The following is a 22712-nucleotide window of genomic DNA, read 5'->3' as shown; positions in this document are numbered from 1 at the left end:
CCCTTTGGAAGGCACAGAGAGTCACAGGGACAGCGAGCAGGGGTGAGGCAGTTGGCTCAGGAGCTGAGAAGCCTGGCCTCTTTATGACCCTTCCTAGCAGCACCTGCTCCTCCCACTTCACGGACCCAGCTCTGGGGGAGAAGAAGGGAGCGGGCCAGGACTTTAGCCTCCCTTGGGCAGACACACGAGGGGGCGAACACTGAGCCACCATGGCAGTCACTGGGGTTGTGAGGTGCAAATGGATCTAGGCTCATGCCTTTCCGATGGGGAAACTGAGGCGCAGAGGGGCAGGATTTGCAAAATCACTCAGTGATTCAGTAAAGACAGAGTCATGTCTGTAACCTAGGAGTCTGACCTCACCAGGCTCTGACCTCTAGCTCGTACCTCTCTGCCATTGTCTTCTCCATCCCCACAGCCCTGGTGGGGAAAGTCAGCCCTTTCATAAAACAAACAAAACAACAAAACTCAAAGATTTTCTTTTCTTTTCTTTTCTTTTTCTTTCTTTTCTTTTCTTTTCTTTTTCTTTCTTTCTTTCTTTTTTTTTTTTTAACTGAGACACAGTCTTGCTCTATTACCCAGGCTGAGGTGCAGTGGCTCCATCTTGGCTCACCACAACCTTCGCTTCCTGAACTCAAGCGACCCTCCCACCTCAGCCTCCCAAGTAACTGGGACTACAGGTGTGTGCCACCATGACTGGCTAATTTGTGTATTTTTTTTGTAGAGACGGGGTCTTGCTATATTATCCAGGCTGATCTTGAACTCCTGAGCTCAAGGGATCTGCCTGCCTCCGCCTCCCAAAGTGCTGGGATTACAAGCGTGAGCCACTGTGCCCAGCCAAAACTCCAACATTTTCTAAAAGACGTTATCCACATAAATCAATCTACCCACTGAAGCTCCAATTTTATGATCATACAACTGGCCAGGAGTCTGGCAACCAAGCACATTTGACAATTGCTGTCACCATCTCCTCTCCCCAATTCCAGAGGGGTTTTGAACGATTCTTGGGAAAATGACTGCTTAGGAATCCAAATGGTAAATATTCACTCTCCCTTTCCCTCTTCTCTCCCTCTGTTCTGGTCTCATATCAAACCAGAAGTGCAGTGGAGATGTGTGTGTGTGGCTTAAGGAAAGTGTCAGATGAAATGTACTTTCTTTTATTATATAGGGAGATATTTTTAAATGTATATAAATAAACATTTTTAATTTGCTTAAATGTTCAGATTTTATCACTGTAGAGCATGTGTTTTGTCACACCAGGGAGTGACGACTGTGAAAAACAAGGTTCCAGGCTGCTAGTCCATCTGGAGTGGTTCAGAGGAAGTGATCCCAGAGCTGCCTGGCTGGGATGGGACTGCCCTCCAAAGTTGCCCTGGCCGAGGCCAGCTGTGCTCCCCAGCTCTGCATCCCCCTGGCAGATCTTCTCAAACACTCAGGGCCAGGCTGATTTCCTCAGAGCTCCACTGTCCTCCTGTTCTAATCCCTGTATCTCTATCACAGCCCATTACACATACACACACATACACGCACACACACACACTCTTGGCTGCTGGAACCCTCCTCTCTCAGAATACTCCATTCCCAACCCCGAGTCCCTCCCTAGAGTAGCACTGCAACTGTTCTGCTCAGTCCACACCAATCTCTTGGCAATCAATGATGGGACTGGCTTTTCTACAAGACAGCTTCTCAGCACAGGGTTAGGAGTCTATGGACTCCCTGAAATTGTATGTAAACAGTGTTGACATGCACAATTCTGATTTGCTAGAGGACATAAGCAGTCTGTGGGCCTTGGAAGGCCAGCACAAAGTCACTGTAAGCAAAGCAGCACGGGCCATTCCTAACAGGAGAGCTGAGTACCTCTTATCCCGGGCCATTCCTGATAGGAGAGCTGGGCACCTCTTAACCCGGGGTGGCTTAAGATCTGGCTAGACTTGAAGGGTCTTTTTCCCGAGCCATTACAGCCCCCCAATCTCTGGTGGAACTCTGGGTGATGGGGAATCACTAGGCACAAGGCAGCAAGTTGCACCACTTGGAAGTTGTCTTAGATGAGTTTCCTTTTTCATGGGGCTAAACACCCATTGGTAGGTGATCACCAACCCAACCTGTGGGTCGCATCCAACCTCTTGATCTCCCATGTGGGCGACTGCTGCAGCTCACCCTTTGATGTGGTAATGCGCCGCTGTGACTCTATCAGAGGAGTGACCACTGACCTCCTGCCAGGCAGAGTCTTCCTAATGCGGAGACAGGCTTGTCCTCCTTCAGGTGGCTAGAACATCAGCCGGGCCTGCCAGCCTCTCACACTGGGATGCAGCAGCCCCGTGACAGGTGGCTCAAAAACAAGCACTTCTTATGTGCTGGGCCCTGAGCGAAACACAATTCTAAGCTCAGTTAGACTATTTTATTTCCATTTGACACATGAGGAGGCCGAGGCTCCAAGAAGCTAGGTAACTTGCCTGAAGTCTTGCAGCTTGGAAGTAGTCACGCTGAAATCCAGGCCATCTGATGGCAAAAGCTGCTGCTAAATACTGAGTCACAGAGAAGGTGTGGCCCTCCAGCCTGAACATCCCAGCATTGCAGTGTGTGGAGTTCAGTGGGATGCTGGGAGGTGTGAGTAGGGGCCTCCTAGGTAGCAAAGTGTGTGCGGGGGGGGGGGGGGGGGGGGGGGCAGGGGGGGGGAATGCCGGATGAAAGAAAATTCAAGGGGTTTCTTTGCTGTGGGGCTTGTCGGAGACTTTGATGTGCTAATGACCCACTGTGACTCTATCAGAGGAGTGGCTTCTGCTGGATTTCCCGAACTTACTTGACCAGAGTTATTTCTTTTTGGTAGACAACTTCCCCAATTTTACAGATGGTGAAATGCAGGCCCAAAGAGGTAAGCAGTTACCCCAGGGTCGCAGAGCATATTTTTTTGAAGATCAGAAAACTCTATTCACTCCATGCCAGCCGCTTTTCACCAGCCCCTCTCCCTCTGCTCTTGGAACCCTGGTTCTTTCCCAAGCCTCAGGTGTCCACCATTACTAACGAAGGCCCACTGTCTCCCAGGCCACTGGTAGGAGGAGAGAGAGAAGTGCCTGCTGCACTTCAGGGGCCTGTGCCGGGCCAGGATCCACCTTGTGCACTGTTATCGTGGGAGCAAAGGGCGATGGCAGGCAGGCTGTACACTGTTTTTATGGCCTGGCCACCTCCCAGAACAGTAAACAGAGGGGTAAGCAGCTGGCACCAGAGCCCCCGGGGAGAGAAGGCCCCAGGTAGGAGACTCCCAAGAGTTCAAAAAAAAAGTGTACTTTCAGTTCATATTGCTCAAGTTCCTTTTCTCCTTTATTCCCTTCTTGGCCTGATCCACACTCACTAGTCCTTTTCAGTCTCAGTTCAAACATTACCTCCTCCAGGAAGCCTTCCAGGATAAGCTAGGTGTGTGCTCTGCTCTCACTGGATGCTCTGGCTCCCTTGATGCTCAGAGCATAGCTCTGATTGGCCTTTATCCTGTTATATTAGTGTCATCTGTGTGCATGGCAGTCTTCCCTACTGGACTGGGGACTTCTGAAGAGCAATTCAGGATCCCTGAAGTCAGACCCTGAGGGGGGCTTTGTAGCTTCTCTCCTGCTCCAGCTGCCCAGACCACATATACCCTGAATGCATTCTCCCCCTCTAGATCTTGTTCCCCAACCCTGGAGATGCCCTTCTCTGTAACCTTCCCCCTCCACATCTTCCCAGGCCATGCCCTCACACCCCTCCTCCAGTCTAGGGGACAAGGACTATGTGCTTTCCAGGTCCAGCCATGCGTGGCACATGGGGGTGAGCAATGAATGTCATCTATTGAAAGAAAAACCTGAACTGAACATACCTGAAAAATTCAGAAGACTGATATGTTGAGTCTGATGATTCTGCTTACAGAATGGACTCACATTTTTACATAGTCTCATAGACCGACTCGAATAGTGTTCTGTTTTGATCTTTCAAATGTATTTTAAAGGTGACCTTGTTGTGGGCCTAAACAAATGGGAAAGGAATACACAATTGCTGGGGAAGGTGAGGATGGTTTGTACTTCTCAAAAATGTTTCTTTAATGCTATGTATAATGACTTTTATACATTTTTGAAAAGAGAAGAAAAATTTATTCTTGAAGCTGCATCCAAGAGATTCCACTCTATATACAACACCTGTCCAGCTGTGAGCTCTGCTTGGTCTGGAAAAAGTCCTCTGGGGGCTCCCTGGGCCCTGATGGACAGCCTGGTGGGGGTGTAGAAACCAGGTAGGGTAGACTCTGCCCCCTTCTTTCCTCCCAGGGCCTCCCTCTCAATCCAGAGGCCTCACTGAGAATGATCATGAGGGTTGTGATTCTGCAACCCAGTGGAGCAGTCATCAGAGCCCAGTGCTATGGGTTTTGTGCTTAGCATCCAGCCTGGGGAGGGCTCAGCACCCTTATGATGGGGGCAGGTAGAGGTGAGGCTGCAGGAAGAGGCAGGTGTGAGCTGACCACATTCCTCCCTCCTCATGTCATGCTCTGCAAGCATTCATCTTTTTTAGCTCCATCCCTTTTCTCCAGGATCAGTCTGGTCCCCACAGGAGCCTCCAGCTGCATCTCTGAACGTATGGAGGAGGAGGTAGGGCCTGAAGCCTTGTCTAGGCCCCTCCCCCAACAATTTGGGGCTTGAGATGCCCATGGGCGGTTGAGATCATCCACCCTGGACTCTCTTATCCCTCAGAGGTCTAGAACACAGGAGCTGGAAGGTCTTTATCCAACAGGCTTACTGCACAGATGGGCCAAGGGGATGCAGAGGGTGGTAGATGACTGTCCACCATGTCCCAGAACGTCAGGGCTGACTCAGCCCAGACCTCCTGGGCCCACAGGAACCACACTCCCAGCCCCCAAGTCCCCAGGTCTCCCGGCGCACAGGCTGGGCATAGGGCTATGGCAGAAACTCCTCTTTGACAGGCATTGGGGAGGAGGTGGCCAGGAGGCTAGTGTTGCTGGGGCACAGGCCCCCCAGGGACGGCCCGGCTGGGGTGGCAGTAATGTCGTGGGCTGTCGGTGGCTGTGGGGGCTGTTGCTGCTGCTGTTTCTTCTTGTTCACTTTGCGCTCCTTTGCCCGCCGGTTTTGGAACCAGATCTTCACCTGTGGGGTTGGAAGACAGAGATGGAGTGGGCAGCGGGGAGAGAGTGAAGGAGAGAGCTCAAGAAGGAGAGATGAGGCCAGTGAGCCCCTATTTCTCCATGTGGCTTTGTAGCTTATCTCCTTTCCAGCCTCCCAGACCACATGGACCCTGAATTCATTCTCCCCTTCTAGACCTTGCACCCCTACCCTGGAGATGCCCTTCTCTATCACCTTCCCCCTTTCCATCTTCCCAGGCCATGCTTCTTCCAGGAAGCCTTCCCTGTTTTCCCTGTGACTGCTCCCCTAATGTAAATAGCATGTGCACCTTCTACAGCACTAATCATAGCCTGCTGTAGCCTGTGGCTAATCAGATCCCCTTACCCCATCCCCTTTGGGGGCAAGGATATTGGGTTTTGTTAAGGGAGGGTGCTGGTAGCACCTCAGTTTCTGCTGTGCTGTGTGACAATGGCCTGGAGACTCAACCTCTCTGTTTTCCTTCTACTGAGCTCTGTCATCTGCCTGGCAGCCTAGAGACCAGAGTCCTCGCACTGCTCCTATGGCTGAGATAGGACGACAGACACACCTGCCGTTCAGTGAGCCCCAGATTGGCAGCCAGCTCTGATTTCCGCCGGATTGTGATGTAACGGCTGTAATGAAACTCCTTCTCCAGCTCCAGGCGTTGGTGGTCAGTGTAGACCACGCGGTACTTGTCCTTGGTCCGAGTCTTACCTGAGAAGCAGAAGAAGCCGGGAAGGAAGGTGAGTTGGGAGGAGGAGGCTGCAAAAAAGGCCCAGGCAGGACCCCTAGGAGGAAGACAATCCAGGCTCCCTGAAGGAGGACCCTGAGGTGGGGAAAGACATACACCCCAGGCTGAGGGAAAACAGTCATTTCCCAGACTCAGACCCACAGACTCACAGTCTGGGAGGCAAGTGCTCCTCCCATGCCCATCAGGGAGGCAGTGAAGTGGGGAAAGCAACTAGCTCAGGGTTACACAGCAGGCTGCTGATGGAGCTGCAGCTTCAACCCAGGTCTCCTGACCCAGAGCCCTATTCTGAAGGCCAGCTCCAACAACTTTAAACCAGCAGCTTCCAGATGTGGCTGCACAGCAGCCATTCTCCAGGAGCTTGTGAAGAACACAGCTTTGGCGCATCCCTGACCAGTTAATCAGAAAGCCTGGGGGTGGAATCTGCATTTTTAACAAACTCTTCAGGTGGTTTTGACTCTGTGGTCAGATATCAGATGGGTTTGAATTCTGGAGACACGGAGGGGATACTGAGCAGGCAAGAGTGATTAAGACTAATGAGACGGCAGGCAGCTGCTCCTTCCTCCTGTGCAAGAGAAGAGAGAAGGGAAGAGCCACTATAAGTAGAGGCGGAAGCAGAAAGAATCTGGAACTGTCCCAGGTGTGGGCTCCCCAGTTCCTGCCCAATGCCTGGGGATGGCCTCAACATCAGTCAAGGAGGACTGGGGCTGCTGGTGGACAGTGGACCCCTAGGACCTGTCAGTTACCTCAAAGGCTCTGGCTCACGATACCAAGCCCTGAACTGGGCCTGCACGAGGGGCCGGAGGCTGGTCTGCCCAAGCCGTCCACACTTCCCTCTGTGTCCAGGCACCGGGCAGGAGAAATACAGCTCATCCCACAGATTCTCACTGAGTTCCTGCTGTGAGCCAAGCACTGGGTTACAACACTGAGCAAAATCAAGCGCCGGTCCTCATGATGCTTAGGTTCTAGGGAGGGAAGTGGATGAAAAGAAAAATAAGCATATAAAATATTTGATACACTAATTGATAAGTGTTTCAGGAGAAAAGGAGGCAGGGAAGGAGGATCGGGAATTTAGGGAGGAGACGGGTTGTGATTTTAAATAGAATGTGCTGTTGAAGGCCTTCCTGAGAAGAATTTCAGCAAAGCTCTAAAGGAGGTACAGGAAAGAGTCATGCAGGGCCAGGCGTGGTGGTTTACACCTGTAATCCCAGCACTTTATGGGTGGCTGAGGCAGGTGGATCACCTGAGGTCAGGAGTTCAAGACCAGCCTGGCCAATATGGTGAAACCCCATCTCTACTAAAAAATACAAAATTTCAGCAAAGTTCTAAAGGAGGTACAGGAAAGAGTCATGCAGGGCCGGGCGTGGTGGTTCACACCTGTAATCCCAGCACTTTATGGGAGGCTGAGGCAGGTGGATCACCTGAGGTCAGGAGTTCAAGACCAGCCTGGCCAACATGGTGAAACCCCATCTCTACTAAAAAATACAAAAATTAGCTGGGCGTGGTGGCACACATCTGTAATCCCAGCTACCCGGGAGACTGAGGCATGGGAACAGGAGAATTGCTTGAACCTGGGAGGTGGAGGTCGCGGTGAGCCTAGATTACACCACTGCACTCCAGCCTGGGTGACCGAGTGAGACTCCATCTCAAGAAAAAAAAAAAAGAGTCATGCAGACGTCTGGGGAGAGGCTTCTAGGCAGAGGGAACAGCAAGTGCAAAGGCCCCGAGGTGGGGCATGCCTGCTGTCTGCCTGCTGTCTGCCAGTGAGGAACTGTGAGGAAGCTGATGGAGCTGAGGTACAGTGAGAAGGGGTTGGGACAGGAGACAAGGGGAGGGACTCTGGGTTTTCCTGTGTCTGGGACAGGAGCCACTGCAGGATTCTGAGCAGAGGAGACATGAAGTCTGATGTAGGTTTTAATATTACTCTGGCTAGTGCATGGAGAACAGATTTGTAGGAGGAAGGGGAAGTGCAGGGAGAGCTGCCATAACCCAAGAGGGAGGGCGGTGGCTTGGCTTTGTTACGGTGCTCAGCCTGGGGCCCAGAGCTGAGGTTAATATCAGGGCTTTCTTTGGGACTCGGATCAGAGGTCTGTCTGGAGAGAATACTGGGAGTCATGCTTGGCCTGGGCTGGTGTGGGGCCTGGCTAAGCACCAATTTCCTTTATAAGAAGCTGAGCACGTGGCTATAAATAGGAGGCGCACGCAAGCACTTCCAGACCCACACACGCTCCCACCCAGGCATGGTGGGTCTCTGAAAGACCATCAACCCCTCCTGCCTCTCCCAAGTGCCCCCACCACAGCCCAGCCTTCACCTTTGTGGGTCTCAGCCCTGGCCCTGCCTGTCCCTCAGCACCCCTGCACTAACCATCTACCCACCCCCATTCTGATGCCTGTCCCACTCCACCAAGCCCACGCAGCTTGGCAGGACAGCCACTGGGCTCCCCGTGAGCCAAATGGCTTTGTGGAGAATGGGAGACAGCAGATGTTCCCGGGCAGCTTTTCCCTGAGTTTTCTGCCAGAGCAGAGGAACCGCACCGGACGCTTCCACGTCCACTGACCTCAGTCCGCTGCCCAGCATAGCACGGGATGGCCTCGGGCTTTAGCCAGGCTTGGCCCCAGTAAAGGGATAAGGGAGTGGCTGCCCAGGCCTTGGCTCCAGATAGGGCCCCTCCTTGGCCTAGAAAATGCAATGCCGGCTCAAAAACAGTTCTGCCTAATGCCACCAGCACTGGAGACCAACATGGCTCTGAATCCACAGACCCACTGGGATCACTGGGCTAAAGCCGGAAGTGGTTGTCAGAGTTTAGTCTCCTCCCACTTTAGTGAGGAAGACACTGGGGCTCGCAATGGTTGCATGGCAGCTGGAGGGCCAAAGAAGAGGCCTGGTGAGCCCTTCTAGTCCAGCCTCCCTGTGTAGTCAGGGTCACTGAGGCACAGGCAGGCACAGGCCTGCCCAAGGCCATGCCCCCTGCTCTAGAGCTCTTGCTGCCTCTCCAGGGCACAACTCCTCATGCTGCCATATTTAGGGCCCACTGAGTCTGCCATGGAGCCTCCAAAGTGTTGGTAACAGAAGCTTAAACAGCAGATCACCCTTCCATTGCTACTTCTGGGAAAGAAGAGCCCAGACCATGGTGAGGGAAGGCCGCTGAGAGCCCCAGGCTGGAGGCCCTTAAAATGCCCAGAGGACTCACAGCTACCCCCAGGAGGACGGGCCTGAGGCAGGGCATGAGGCTCCCTGCCCACCCAGACCTTGGCCTAGAGATCACAGGCAGTGGTCCTGAAGGTGCCTTTTCCTTAGAGTCCTAGCACCCACTCCTGCCTCTTCTGATGAGCAAGCCCAGACCCATGACAGCCATTTCATAGGTGGGGGGAAATGGGCTCAGAAAGGGCACCTGCAGAGGGCCGTCCTGACTGGTCATGGTATGAACTAAGACTCAGGTGTCCTGACCTCAGGCCCAGCTCTTCCACAAGTGAGGGGGTCAGGAGTGAGACCAGATGGACATAGGGTTTAGCTGCACAATTACTCCTCTCTGTCCTGGCAAGGCTGCCAGTAAAGACCTGGCCCACAGGCCTTGTCACCCCTCTTTGGGCTCTGGAGAGGGGCTGGTGGGCTCAGGAACCCATTGGCCAACTTCTCTCTGGTGGAGCTGCTTGAAACACACAATTTTAGTGCAAGAAAATGGCTCTGCCAAAGAACAAAATGTTTGCTATCACACTGTGTGGCTCAGAAACCGGGGAATCCCATATGCTGTTCCAGGAGTGAGAACTGAAACATCCTCCTTAGTGCCCAACTTGGCGATATCTAGCCTCGTTTAACAGGCACATACCCTCTGACCCAAGAATCCCACTTCCAGCAACTGATCCTACCAAGAGCTGCCCAAAGCTCCATCTGTTTCTGATAGCACAAGACAAAAGACAGCATACATGTGTACAAGCAGAGAGCTGTTGAGAGAAGGGATGGTGCATTCATGGAGAGGAGCATTATGCAGTCATTAAAAAGAAATTTCAAAACCCCATATGTCCCAATATGGAGCAATTTCTAAGATGTGGGGGGGGGGGAAGCAAGACAGAATAGTGTAAATAGTAATGGTACAAAAACGGGGGAGACACACACATACCCAAACATCTGTGCACCCATACAGTTCTTTCTGAAAGAATATACAAGAAGCCAGTAATAGGGGCTGCCTCTGGGAAGGGCGCTGGAATTTGGAAAGCCACAGGTAGGAGGGAGACTTTGGGGTTTTTAAATCTTTACCAAGTGTATGTGTGAATTCATATTTTTAATGACAGCCAGGAACCCTGGGCTCCAGTCCCAGCTCTGGGCTGGAACTCCCTACTGCCCCAAGATACCTCTGAAGCCTGGAAAGGAGGGGGCAGGGAGGTGCATGAGAGCAGTGGGGTGGGGAGAGGGCCCAGGATGAATTATTTACAGGCCCCTGGGACGCTGGAGCTAAGGGGGAAGTCCAGGCTCCTATAACAGGTGTCTGCTGAGGGGCTGGCCACTCCCAGCCACCTAATGAGTAATCCTCTGGGCCAGAGGCCAGTGAATGGGTGAGAGGGAGAATGGGGAGCCCCTTTAGCTCTTCAGGGGTGTGCACAGAGGGGAAGAGCCTTGGGCAACTCACCGAAATGGGAGACTTTCTCTCTCCAGTTTTGGGATGTGCAGAATGTCCCATCCATGTGGATCAGGCCAACACTAGAGGTAGCAAACTCCCGTCCCCTAAAGCATGCACAGTACAGGCCAATGGCTCCCAATGCCTGACCAGCAGCCTTGGAACTGCCTGGGAAGCTTTTTCAAAGCACAGATTCTGGCCCCAGAAATTCAAATTCAGTGGGGCTAAAATGGGGCTCAAAATTTGGTACTTGAATAGTTTTCCAGGTGACCCTAACATGTGGTTGGTTGGGCTTTAGCTCCACAATTACTCCTCTCTGTCTTGGCAAGGCTGCCAGTGAAGACCTGGCCCACAGACCTTGTCACCCTTCTCTAGGATCTGGGGAGGGGCTGTGGAGCCCAACAGAGGTACACTCTGTGACTCCAGAGGTGTCTTAGGGCAGTCAGGAGTTCCAGCCCAGAGCTGGGACTGGAGCCCAGAGCTCCTGGATGTCATTGAAACCAAACCTCTGGGGTTGTGGAGTGCAGCTTCTCACTGGCTGGGTAACCTAGGACAGTCTCCCCACCTCTCTGAGCCTCATTCTCTGTATTTGTAAAATGGGGAAAATTAATATTCTAATAATAGCCAACACGTCCATGTGCCGGGCCCCTTGTATACATCTCTCAATGACCCATGGAGTTGGGGACTATTACTCTATTTGACAGATGAGATAACTCAGGGTCAGACAGGACCATGCATCAGGCAAGTGGGATTCAAAACCAGGTCTATCTGGCCTCAGAAACAGCAGTAGAACCTATCAATCAAATGGTACGAGGTTTCTTGTAGTCCTCTCCAACCCTGCAGCATAGAGGGGCTCGCTTGAGATAGATGGACAATGTCTAGCACAGTACCTGGCATGCAGGAGGTGCACGGGGAAAGGCAGATCTTACTCATTTCCAACAGCAGCGGGATGACCATCTGGCAGGAATGCCAGGAAATGGATCTGTGCAATGGGCGATCTGCTAGAAATGACCGTTTACTTATAAGGTCCCTTCCAACTTGGAAACGTGAACCTCCCAATGTTTGTTGATTCTCTGATTGTGTTTGTTATTGTAGCTGAAACAATTCTAAGACCAATTTGACAGTCTGAGAGTCTAGACACTGGGCCTGCCCAGCTGGAGGACGGGGACAGAAGCCACGGTGGCCTGCAGTGGGGGCTCCCCATCCAGCCTGGGCCAAGCAAGGACAGAGTGTGGCCTCTGCTCCAGCACAATCAAATGGCCCCTAGGTCAGCACTTCCTTTGCCCTCTTTCTGCTGGGTGTGTGGCCCTGGGGGATGACCAGCTTTGGCCCCCCAGGCCTGGACCACAAATCTAGCTTCGAAAACCTTTGTGACTCCTCCCTGAGTGGTCCAGCCCCAACTGGCTGTGCTTCAAGATCCTAACCCCTAATACACACACGCACACAGTCATGCACATCTGTACACACAAGGGCTTGCTAAAAATACAGATTCCCAGGCCCCACTCCAGATCTACTGCATCCTAATTTCTCTGTCATCTTTAACAATGCCCCTGTGGATTCTGAACCACCAGCTCAGAAGTCAGTGGGTCCTGGTCCCAGTTCCATGCCATCTGTGTGGCCTAGAATTAGTTCCTTCTCTCCTCTGGGCCTTGGTTTCGCCTGTGCACCAGTTCAAGTGCCCTCGAGACTCTGCCGCTTTGAGCCGTCTGTGCAGCTGTGAGCCCCACTCCTGCCACCTTGCTGCCTGCCACCCCAGACAACCCCCGCAGGGAGCACATGCCCCGCACACCCTCCAGCCACGTCTCTCAGAGACCCACACTGCATGCAGCAAGAGGCGATGGGGAGCTTACCCATGTCTGTGATGCCAGCCTGGGAATGACAAATGGAAGGGCATAGGGCTTTTGGCAGGAGGGGTCGGGGAGGTGGGAATAGGGTTGCCATGGAATCCTACTGCAAAGAGCCCCCATTTCCAAGATAAGGAAGCAAGTCCAGAGAGCTTATAGGTCACTTGCTGTGGATGACAGTGCTATTGGCCCTTCATTTGCAGGGCCAATAGGCAAATGAAAAGGTGGGAAAGAGGGGCTCAGGAGAACTGATCTCCTCACCCCAGATAATACTTGTAGGAGCGCTGCAAGGGTGGCAGGACATGGGCCAGCTCAGAGGCGGTGGCGCTTCTGGTGAGGGGCCTAAATTGTAGCAGCATCACACTCTACTGAGGTTTGGGAAGGGCTGGGTGTTCGGGGCAAGCTTCCAGACCTTGCCTGGTGGCAGAGACCTGGGCTGTGGTCCAGCCTGGCCATCTTAGTTGAAGGACTTGACAAGTGACCAAACTTCCCTGGGCTTTCCTTCCCCTGCCTGGGGAACAGAATGGCTGTGAGAGCAGTCTGGAAAGGGTAAAAAGCTATGGAGACAAAAAGGAGAAAACAGCTATTTGCAGAAGCGGGCATGTTGGTGGAGTCCCTCATGAGAGAGAGGAATGTCGCCTAATGGGGAGCCACAGGGCCAAGAACACACTGGCCTGGGAGTGGGGAGATCTGGCTGGCCCACCAGCTGGACATGTGATCCCTTATTTGGGCCTGTTTCCCCATCTGTACCACCAGGGGGAGGGTCCTCCACTGTGCCCTAACCTCACCAGCTCTACAGTGGATGGATGCCCTTCCTGGGACATCAGGTTCTCTGCCTGACCCACAATTGGGTGCTTGTCTTGGCTGATCTGGCAGTCCCAGGCTGCTAATATCATGGTTCCTCACTCAAGCCCTAGCAGGGACGAAGCTGGCGTGGGAGTGGGGAAAGGGGGACAATGGCCAGGCCAGCCATTTTGGGAGTCCTGCCGCCTTAGCCAGATTCTCCTCCCCACTGTCACCCTCCTTCCTAGTTCGAGTTCTTCATCATCTCTGCACCCTCCTCCTCCAGGGCCACCTTTGCATCATCTGCTGTCCTATCTTCTTCATCAAGGTCCACAATCTGACCCAGCTTTGGGAGGTAGCAAAGAGGAAGGGACTTTAGAGTCAGACAGAGACCGGTGACTCTCCCCCAGTCGGGCCATGTGACAGTGGTATGTTCCTGGGCAAGTCGCTGGACCTCTTTGAGTTTCAGTTTATTTATCTTCAAAATGAAGACATGAATGCTTTCTTTATATGGTAGTTATGGAGACCAAAGTGATAACCTACTTAACAAAGCACTTATTAATAAAAACTGTGATGACGAAGATGATGATACTACAGAGACAAAGAAGCTGAAAGAGGCAGGAGAGAGGCCGGGTGTGGTGGCTCATGCCTGTAATCCTAGCACTTTGGCAGGCTGAGGCGGGTGGATACCTGAGGTCCAGGAGTTCGAGACCCACCTGACCACCAACATGATGAAACTCTGTCTCTACTAAAAATACAATAATTAGCCAGGTGTGATGGCGAGTGCTTGTAATCCCGGTTACTCCGGAGGCTGAGGCAGGAGAATCGCTTGAATCCAGGAAGCGGAAGTTGCACTGAGCCGAGATTGCGCCACTGCACTCCAGCCTGGGCGACAAGAGCAAAACTCCAACTCAAAAAAAAAAAAAAAACCAAAAAAAAAACAAGGCAGGAGAGATTCTTCAATGCAAGAACAAGGAGCTTATGCAGAATGGATTTCCATTCTGGGAACTCTTGAGAGGGATTTTTCTGCACTGTCCAATATGACAGCAACAAGCCACATTGATTAAATAAAATGTAAAATTCTGTTTCTTAGTCACACCAGTCATTTCAAGCGTTTAACAGTCACATGCAGCTGGTGACTGCCTACTGGGCAGCACAGATACAGAGCATTTCCATCCTGGCAGAAAGTCCTACTGGACAAACACTGCTAGATCAAACTCCTACCAGGGTCCGGACGCCCACACTGCAACACACGCCTACTAGCTGCAAAGCAGCCAGTTCTTGCATCTGCCACCCATTTATATCCTTCCTGAGTTTTTCCACAGGGGCACCCTGAGCCCAAGACAGCCCTTTAAGATTTACAAACAGCGACTGCATCCCTTCAGGTCTTCTCCTAGGCTGAAGAACTTGAGGCCTTTCTGAACTGTTTCCTGGTGGAGTTTCCAGGCCACTGCAACCTGGCCATCTTCCACTAGTCTAGTCTAAGAGTGAAGCCCTTGCTACTCCACTGCAGGTGTGGCTCCCGAAGTCTCACATTTGAGGTGGGGCTGCAGTGAGGAGCTCTGCCTCCAGCCTCTTTCCCCCCACGCTGGCTGTGTGACTTCGGTGAAGACCCTTCCCTTAGGCCTCGGCTCCCTGAATGCTCTTTGAGGGTAGGGCCATGCCATTTAGCTCACCAGCACCTATCACGTGCCTGACACAGTGAATACTTGATGAATCTTTGTTGAATACATAAAACAAACCTGCTACTTCCTCTGCTTCCTTAACTCCATAAACAGCACCTCCAATCCTCCAGCCATTCAGATCAAAAGCCAAGGTGGCACCTCTGAGTCCTGTCTCCCTTGTTCCCCACGTCCACCCCAGCAGCTGGCGGCTCAGCCTCCAAAGCACAGCCTTCTGTCCATCTCCATTGCTCCTAAAGTTTAGTCCGAGCCACTCATCTAATGGAGAAGAAATGTGCTGTTCTGGGGACAGAAATCCTGCATTTGAAAAAATGCTGAACACACTGAGCACCCAATAGATGCTGGTTTGCATTATGATTACCATAATAACTGCACAGCACTTATTTGATAAATAGTTCCTTACCTCCTTCATGGCAGGGGAGGTAGATTAAAAACAAACAAACAAATGCAATAATGACAAACTGGGATTAGTAGTAGGAAGGAAAGTGAGCAATGAGCTAAACTGAGTGGGGAGGTGGGGGGAAGAACCCTACTTTACTTAGCTGGGGGAGGTCTCCAGGAACAGACCACATTTAAGCCAAGACCTGAGGTTGAGAAGGAGGCTTCCATGTCATGGACAGGGAAGGAGATTCCAGGGAGAGTGAGCAGCATGTGCAAAGGCCCCCAGGCAGGGAGGAGCAGAGTGAGGGCAGGGAGGGCAGCTCTCTGTGCGCAGGTGGACCCGTCTGCCTTGTTCAGGCCATCATCTCCAATGCCTAGGAGCAAGTTCAGGACAGAAGACACTCAGAGAATATCACTGCTTGCCTGGTCGAATGAATGAATGGGAGAGGCACAAGATGAGGCTAGAGAGGCCAGCAGATTCTGTGGCAGAGGGATTTGGATTTGGTTTCCAGAGCAGCAGGAAGCCATGGGAGGGTGTGGAGCCCGGCTTGCTCCTTCTTTCTGTTGATGGGGGGATCCATGTGGGGTGCCCCCACAAGCCTGAGGGGTGAGTGTGGCAGGGGGAGGGTCTGTCATGCTAACATGGTGACGGCCCTGACTCCAGACGTGAATGTGGTTTCCACATCCCGGGAGCTCCAACACAGAAGCCTGAGAGGCTGGCCCATTAAGATAACTTCCTACAGACCCGCCAGACCCTGCTGCTAACAAACCATTTTGGACCTTCACAATGATTCCCTAAGCTCTAAGCAGCAATATCTGCCAAAGCAGCAGGGAGAAAACACCCAACCAAAAAAAAGCCTTCTGCCACCTTCTAACTGGGTCATTCCCTTTCCCAGCTACATCTGAGCGATGAGGTGTCAAATGTAGCTTCTGCCTGGAGAATCGGTTCTAAACAGCCTGGCCCCTGCTGGGCCCCCCTCCTCCCCCAGCCTCTTACAGTACATCCCCTGCCTGGCCTCCTTTTCCCCACACCTGGCTTGGAATGTCCATGGGGAAGGGGGGATCTCGGGCTCCCCTTCCTGAGTGTGTGGCTTTATTTCATAGATGCTTGCTGGGCTGTAGACTGGGTGTAAACACGGTGCTGCCATGTCCTCGCTGTGTGAGCTTGGGCAGGCCACCTTACCCTCTCTAAGCCTCATTATCCTGATCTATAAAATGAGTCTAATACTAGATCCTTACACCACTCAGGGCTATCATGAGACTTAAGTGAGATCACCCACGCAAAGTTCTTGGCACAGTGCCTGGCATGCAGTAAAGATTTAGCCAATGCCACAGTTATTTGCTCTCTCGCGAGCTCCTACTATGTGCAAGGCAGGGTGAGGATGGGACTGATTAGGACTGGTCCTCGAGGGACTACAGATGGTAAGTGGCAGGCATAAATAAGACAATGAAAGTAGAGAGTCAGTGGTAAGTGTCATGAAAACAAGGGCCTGATACAGTGCTTAGGAGGGAGGAATTAGGGAGGGCTTCCTACAGGAGACAGCCTTGGAGAAGGAACAGCATTTGAGCTGGTGAAGAGCAGGTTCTCTGAGCAGCATTTGAGCAGGAGATGGAAGGGAGGGCAATGCAGGTCGAGGGACCAGACTGGAGAGGCAGGGAGTTTGAGGTCTGCGCTCCAGTGCACCTGCTAAGGACTGGTTGAGGTGGTCACAGGCACCGATGCCCTAAGCAACTACTGTGTGCTAGCTGCAGGGTAATGCTTTGCAGGCATCTCTTTCGAGATGCAATCCTACTATTATCCTGTTACAGTGGAGAAGCCCAGGCTTGGAGAAATGATCCAAATTAACTTGCCTGAAGCTATACAGCTTCTTATGGAAATTCAATTCCAGGTCTGAGACTCCCAAGCCCTGGCTCTTAACTTGCCTTATCTAGTCAAAGTAGCAGGAGAATGGCTTCAATAGATGGTTGAGGCCTGTTCTGAAGAAGGCTCTGATTGCCACAGAAATGGAGCTAGATTTTACAACAAAGAAATGGCATAAAATGAAATGGCAATTCCATGTCAGTAGGGAGCCACAGAATGCTCCTGAGTAGGGCATATGCCTTGAGAAGGTAAATATGGCAATGGTTTTAGAAGACAGCTGGAACATCACAGAGAGGCTGAAGGTGAGAGAACAGGCTGGTGGCTGTGGCAATAGGCCAAGGGAGAGAGCCTGCAATGTGGGGGGAGGGGAGCATTCATGCCCTTCATGGGCCTCAGTTTCCCCATCTGAAAGCTGATGGAGTTGGACCAAGATCTAAACCTTGCTCCCACAGTCTCATCCACATGAATGTCTCCCTAGTCCTGAGACCTCAGCCACCCCAATGGGCTATTAACCTGTGGAGCAGGTTTATTCAAAGGAATTGGAGGCTGAGCCTTCCACAGAAGGATGATGTGTAACCCTCCTAATGAAAATGCTGATATTTAAAACCCTCCTCATGAAAATGCAAAGAGAAAAGGAAGAAAAAAACAACGTCTTGTAGTCATTTCCTATCCTGGCCTCAGTCAAATGATACTGATCACTCAGAACTGATTAATATTGTCTTTAGGAATCAGAGACTGATTGAAGCCCAACAGCCTCTCTCTCATCTTTCCCATTGTCACCGCCCCCTACTTAGAAGAAACTGAAGTCTCAGTCCCAGCCTCAGCAACCCCACTTCCCCACATGAGTCGGGGTACCATCCAAGTGGAGAGACAGAGGCAGCCAGGTTTCCACTGACCTGAACTGCTTGGCTGGACAGTCACAGGTCCCAATCCTAGGACTGGGACCTCAGAAACCTGTGTGAAAGCTAAGATCTCACCCACCCCCCTGTTCCCCAGAGATGTCTTTTGTCCCTCACACTTGCCCTGTTCATTCACTCAACAAAATATATTGAGCACCTACTAAATGCCACGCACTGAGCTGGGTGCCAGGATGCAGTGGTGGGTTAAGCAGACATAGCTCTGGACCTCATGGGAATGGACAACATACAAACAAGTGTAAGGAAGTGAGTAGACTGGAATTAGTGCTCTGAAGGAAACACAGCAAAGATTTGTGATGGTTGTAGCGGGGAGTCCACTTTGGGAAATGGTGGAGGGCTTCACACAGGAGGTGATGATTAAACTAAGATCTGAAGGGTAAGAAGGATCCACTCTTGCAAAGAATCAGGGGAAAGAGCTTTCCTGGAAGAGAGAACAGCATGTGCACAAGCGCTGCAGTAGGACTTGGCAGGTCTGAGGAAATAAAAGAAGTCTGGAATGGCTAGAGCTTGAAAGCCAAGGTGAGAGCAGCCAGGGATTAGGTCAGGGAGGCAGGCAGGTGCAAATGCTGTAGTCTTTTCTTTTTTTTTTTTTTGAGACGGAGTCTCGCTCTGTCACCCAGGCTGGAGTGCAGTGGCCGGATCTCAGCTCACTGCAAGCTCCACCTCCCGGGTTCACGCCATTCTCCTGCCTCAGCCTCCCGAGTAGCTGGGACTACAGGCGCCTGCCACCTCGCCCGGCTAAGTTTTTGTATTTTTTTTTAGTAGAGACGGGGTTTCACTGTGTTACCCAGGATGGTCTCGATCTCCTGACCTCGTGATCCGCCCGTCTCGGCCTCCCAAAGTGCTGGGATTACAGGCTTGAGCCACCGCGCCCAGCCGCTGTAGTCTTATAGACCTCAGGAAGGAATGTGGGGTTTATCCTACGTATGATGGGAAACCATAGGAAAATTCTAAGCCAATTCTTCTGACATCCAGCCCAGCTCAGCCCCGCTTGTGTGAAACTGGAACATTCCTCACAGTCTCTGTACCTTGGTTTCCTCATCTACATGTGCGGTCTCTAACTGTCCAGTTTGTCCATTCTCGAATGCTGGAGGCTCAGAAGTGGGGGAAGAAGGGGCTAGCCAGGATTGGTGGCAGGCCGAAGACCTGGTGGCCAGTGCCAGTGGGGATTGGGAGGGCAGTGGCATGCACTGATCCTCCTTCAGCTGTCCTGGACAGCAGCATTGCACAGGAACTGCCCCTGGAAACCCTGTGCCTTCATTGCCCAGAAGGAGAAACTGAGGCCAAAGACAGGAGGGGCTTGGCCTCTCTTTCAGGGAGAGTCAACAGTTTGAACCCAATTCTGCCCCCACTTCAGGAGCCCCGGATAGAGAGGCAGCACCTTCTAGCTTCAAGGTCAGGGTTCCTACATCCTCTGCAGAAGGGGGCTAACCTGGCTCCTAGGCAGTCCCTTTCCTGGAGCCTTGGGAACCCCCAGACCTCCTTCTGCTTTTCCCTCTACTCTCAGAGAGCAAGGGGGGAAATGCTTTTTTGCGTGCGGCAGACTCATCTGCTTGCAGACAACAGTTTTCAAGCGACTTTTGAGACCAGAGGATGAGCCAGGTTCAGCAGCTCTTGTGCCCAGAGGCACGAGGTGATTTGTACAGAAGATCCTGCAGGATCCCCCAGTCCTCCGACCCCCATTGACACACTCTTTTTCCCTTACACAGTGACGGCCTCTCTCCAAGTCCCTACCCATAGGGAACCTCCCCATTCATCTCCAAAGTCACCGGATGAGCAGGAAGCAGCAAGTGGAACAGAGGAGCAGGAAACGCAGGCTTCCTTCTCCAGAGCCTCACAGACTGGGAACTGCAGGATCCTGAGCACTGGTGCTGCCACCACCTCCTCTCATATAATACAGGGTTCTTAACCCCGGATTTATGGATAAAGCTTCTGGGAGCCTCCAGAACCCCTGAAATTGCCCAATGATGCAACATTTTTTTCCCTAGGAAAAAGATTTGTACCTTTCAGCAGATTTTTCAAAGGAGTCCTTTTGTAACTTAAACAAGAGTACAAACCACTGCATAACCTCCCTTCTCTCTAATTTCACAGATGGTAGAACTGAAACCCAGAGAAGATGACTGATTTAAGAGGAGCTGTTGTATAGAGAATTAGAGCACAGACTTAGTGGTTAGTTCTCCTGGGTTCAAATCCCGGCCCCACTAGTTACGGGTTATATGTCCTTGGGCAAGTACTAAAAGTCTCTATGCCATAGTTTCTTCATCTTAAAATGGGGGTGATAATAGTACCCACAATGATGTTTTAAGAGTTAAAGGAGTTAATGCATGCAAGATCTTACTTAGGTCATGCCTGGTCCGTTAGTAAGTGTTCCAAAACATTAGCTGTTATTTAATCAAGGCCACAGAAGCAAGCGGCAGAGTCTGGTTCCCTGTACCTCCCTGGAGGCAGATAGGAGGTTCTATATCCCTGGGACTTCCAAGAAGGGTATATGATTATGGCCAGAACCTATAGCTCCTGATCAAGGCCAAGCCAGCATCTGCCCGGAGGCAAGCTGAGGGTGTGTGGGGAGACAGGGGTGAAGAGTGTGAGGAGGTGGGGGAAGTCCCAGGCTTATTCCCAGCTGGGGGAAGGGGAGGAGGGGCTGGACATCAAAGGGTGGGCAGGCCAGCTTCCCGCCCCCAAGGCTAGGTGGCCTTTGTCAGGACAGGCCGGACACAGTCGGGACAATGGAACATCGTGTTCACTTTCCGGCCAACAGGAGTCACTACCGAGCTAAGGCAGAGCCAGTTACATGACAAAGGGGGGACCCATAACGGAGGTCAAGCCGCCCCTCATTAAAGTTGGGCCCTTTGTCCTGCCCCCTCCCCTGCCTTTGAAGAGGGCGGATCAGAGAGGCCTGCCTGGGGGCAGGAGGTTCACAGGCTCAGGAGCCAAACAGTAGCCCCCTTCCCACTGCTCCCGCTTCCCCTCCCCCGGGGTCAAGAGTTCAGGGAGGACCCTGGGAAGGTAAGGTACAGATCCCTTGCCGCAGTCTGGCCAAAGAGGGCTCTTTTTCAGCCTGAAGGATATGACCCAGCAATCATATCCTGTATGATGGGGAGACCCAGCCCTGGCCAGGAAAGTCACCTGCCCTGTTCACGGTTAGCGAATCGTCCCTTCTGGGGCGAACTTGCCGCCTTTGCCTAGGGTTGGGTTAGGAGTGGAAGAAGCAGATGAAGAGCAAGGAGTCGGTGCTGCTAAATGAGTGTAGGACACCAGTCTGGGAGCCTGCGTTCTAGTTCGGGCCTTGCTCCGCGGCCGCAGGCGCATTTCCGCACTTCGCAAGGGATCTCGGTTTCCCTATCTGTACAGAGAGAGGGTTAGGCTGAGCTGCTGAAGGCTCCGATAGCCTGAGACTCAGGAGAGGGAGCTCAAAGAGCAGCCCCCCGGGGCGAGAGTGGACAGGAGGGCCACACTCCCGGGAACCCGAGCAGGGCCGGAGCAGAGGTCAGACACGGGGTGGCCTGGGCCGCGCCCGAGCACCTGCAGGTCCAGAGGTGCAGGGCGAGGGAGGGGTCCTTACCGCTGCCACTGCCGCCTCCGGCCGCCACGCTGCGCCGCATCCACTCGTAGGGCGTCCGCCTCTGCGCTCCTGGCGAGGACGGTGTGCCCGGGCCCACGAGGGGCTGCGCCAGGAGGCCCGGGCCGGGCCCAGGGGGCGCAGGCACCGGGCTAAAGTCCGGAGGGGGCCCGAATGCCAGCGGAGCTGGGCTGGCGGCAGGGGCCGCGGGGCCCGGGCCGTAGGCGGCGGCCCAGTCGTCTTTGGGCGCAGGGAAGGGCGCCCCCCAGGCCGTCGGGGGCGCGGGGGCCGGCTCCAAGTGAGAGTAGCTGGGGAAGTCGGGGTACTGCTGGGGTGCCGGGGGCGGGGCCGGGGGGCCGTAGGCTTGCGGGCCCAAGCCCAGGCTGGCGGGCCTGGCGGGGCCAGGGTACAGGGGCGAATCCTTGTCCAGCACATAGCCCACATACATGGTGGCCGCGGGGCCCCCCGCGCATGCTGGGCCCTGGAGCCGCCGCTGCCGGCCGCCCCGACGACGAGCAACCGCTCACCTGAACTCGCCTGTCCTGCCGCCGCGCCCGCCCCACCCAGGCCTTTTATAGCTCCGGGCCGCCCGCGGCCCCAGCCGAGGCGGGTTTGCATTTCAAAGCGGGGGGAAGCCTCCGGGCCGCGAATCAAAGGGGGAAACCCGTCGGGGGCGGGGGGTTCAAAAGGAGACAAATTGCCGCCCCAAGCGGGAGGTGGACTGGCCAAGGCCTGGAGGGGGTGGGGGCGCGGAGGGCGCGTCTTGGGCGAGGGTGGAGGCCGCGCTGCGAGTGGAAATCACTTGCCAGGGGGCGGCCTAGCGGCCTGAACACCTTGTCGTTCCAGTGGCCGCGTGGACGGCCTTGCAGCCCCATTTTACAGGTGGAGGAACAGGCACCCAGGGGCCAGGGGGATTCTTGGCCAACTTCACACAGTGACCAGCTTGAGGTGAGGGGCAACGCAGACTTCAAACAGGGCTCCCGTCTGTAGGATCGCAGGTCCTTAATCTTTCGGCGGGGAGGGGTCACGACCCCTCTCGTCATGGAAGCTGTGGATGTTTTTCTCTGGGGAAATGCACATATGCACATACATACACGAGTCTTCTTTACAGTCGGGGGATTGCCTGGGTTGGCTTTCTAGAGAAAGTTCTCAAAAGGCACAGTGTGTGTGTGTGTGTGTGTGTGTCTGTTGGGGGGTCTTCTGGGGACATTACAGG

General features: G+C 53.2%; 1 protein-coding gene across 1 annotated transcript; it reads right to left on the bottom strand.

Annotated features, from left to right (window-relative positions):
* Positions 1-4036: 4036 nt before the first annotated feature.
* On the bottom strand, positions 4037-22043 carry CDX1 (caudal type homeobox 1). The gene is made up of 3 exons (XM_005558244.3): positions 21500-22043; positions 5677-5822; positions 4037-5114 (listed from the first exon to the last, which is right to left on the bottom strand). Exons 1-3 carry the CDS (start codon positions 21942-21944, stop codon positions 4908-4910), a joined length of 798 nt encoding a protein of 265 aa, XP_005558301.1. The 5' UTR covers positions 21945-22043; the 3' UTR covers positions 4037-4907.
* Positions 22044-22712: the final 669 nt, after the last annotated feature.

The sequence above is a fragment of the Macaca fascicularis genome, chromosome 6 (genome assembly GCF_037993035.2).
Source record: "Macaca fascicularis isolate 582-1 chromosome 6, T2T-MFA8v1.1".
Taxonomy (NCBI): domain Eukaryota; kingdom Metazoa; phylum Chordata; class Mammalia; order Primates; family Cercopithecidae; genus Macaca; species Macaca fascicularis.
This window is presented reverse-complemented; position numbering and strand designations above follow the sequence as displayed.

Coding starts and splice junctions, on each gene's coding strand:
- CDX1 (XM_005558244.3), bottom strand. CDS start 21,944: ATGTATGTGGGCTATGTGCTGGACAAGGATTCGCCCCTGTACCCTGGC. Junction 5,823..21,499: donor CGGAGGCGGCAGTGGCAGCG/GTAAGGACCCCT, acceptor TCTGCTTCTCAG/GTAAGACTCGGACCAAGGAC. Junction 5,115..5,676: donor TGGGGCTCACTGAACGGCAG/GTGTGTCTGTCG, acceptor CCAACCCCACAG/GTGAAGATCTGGTTCCAAAA.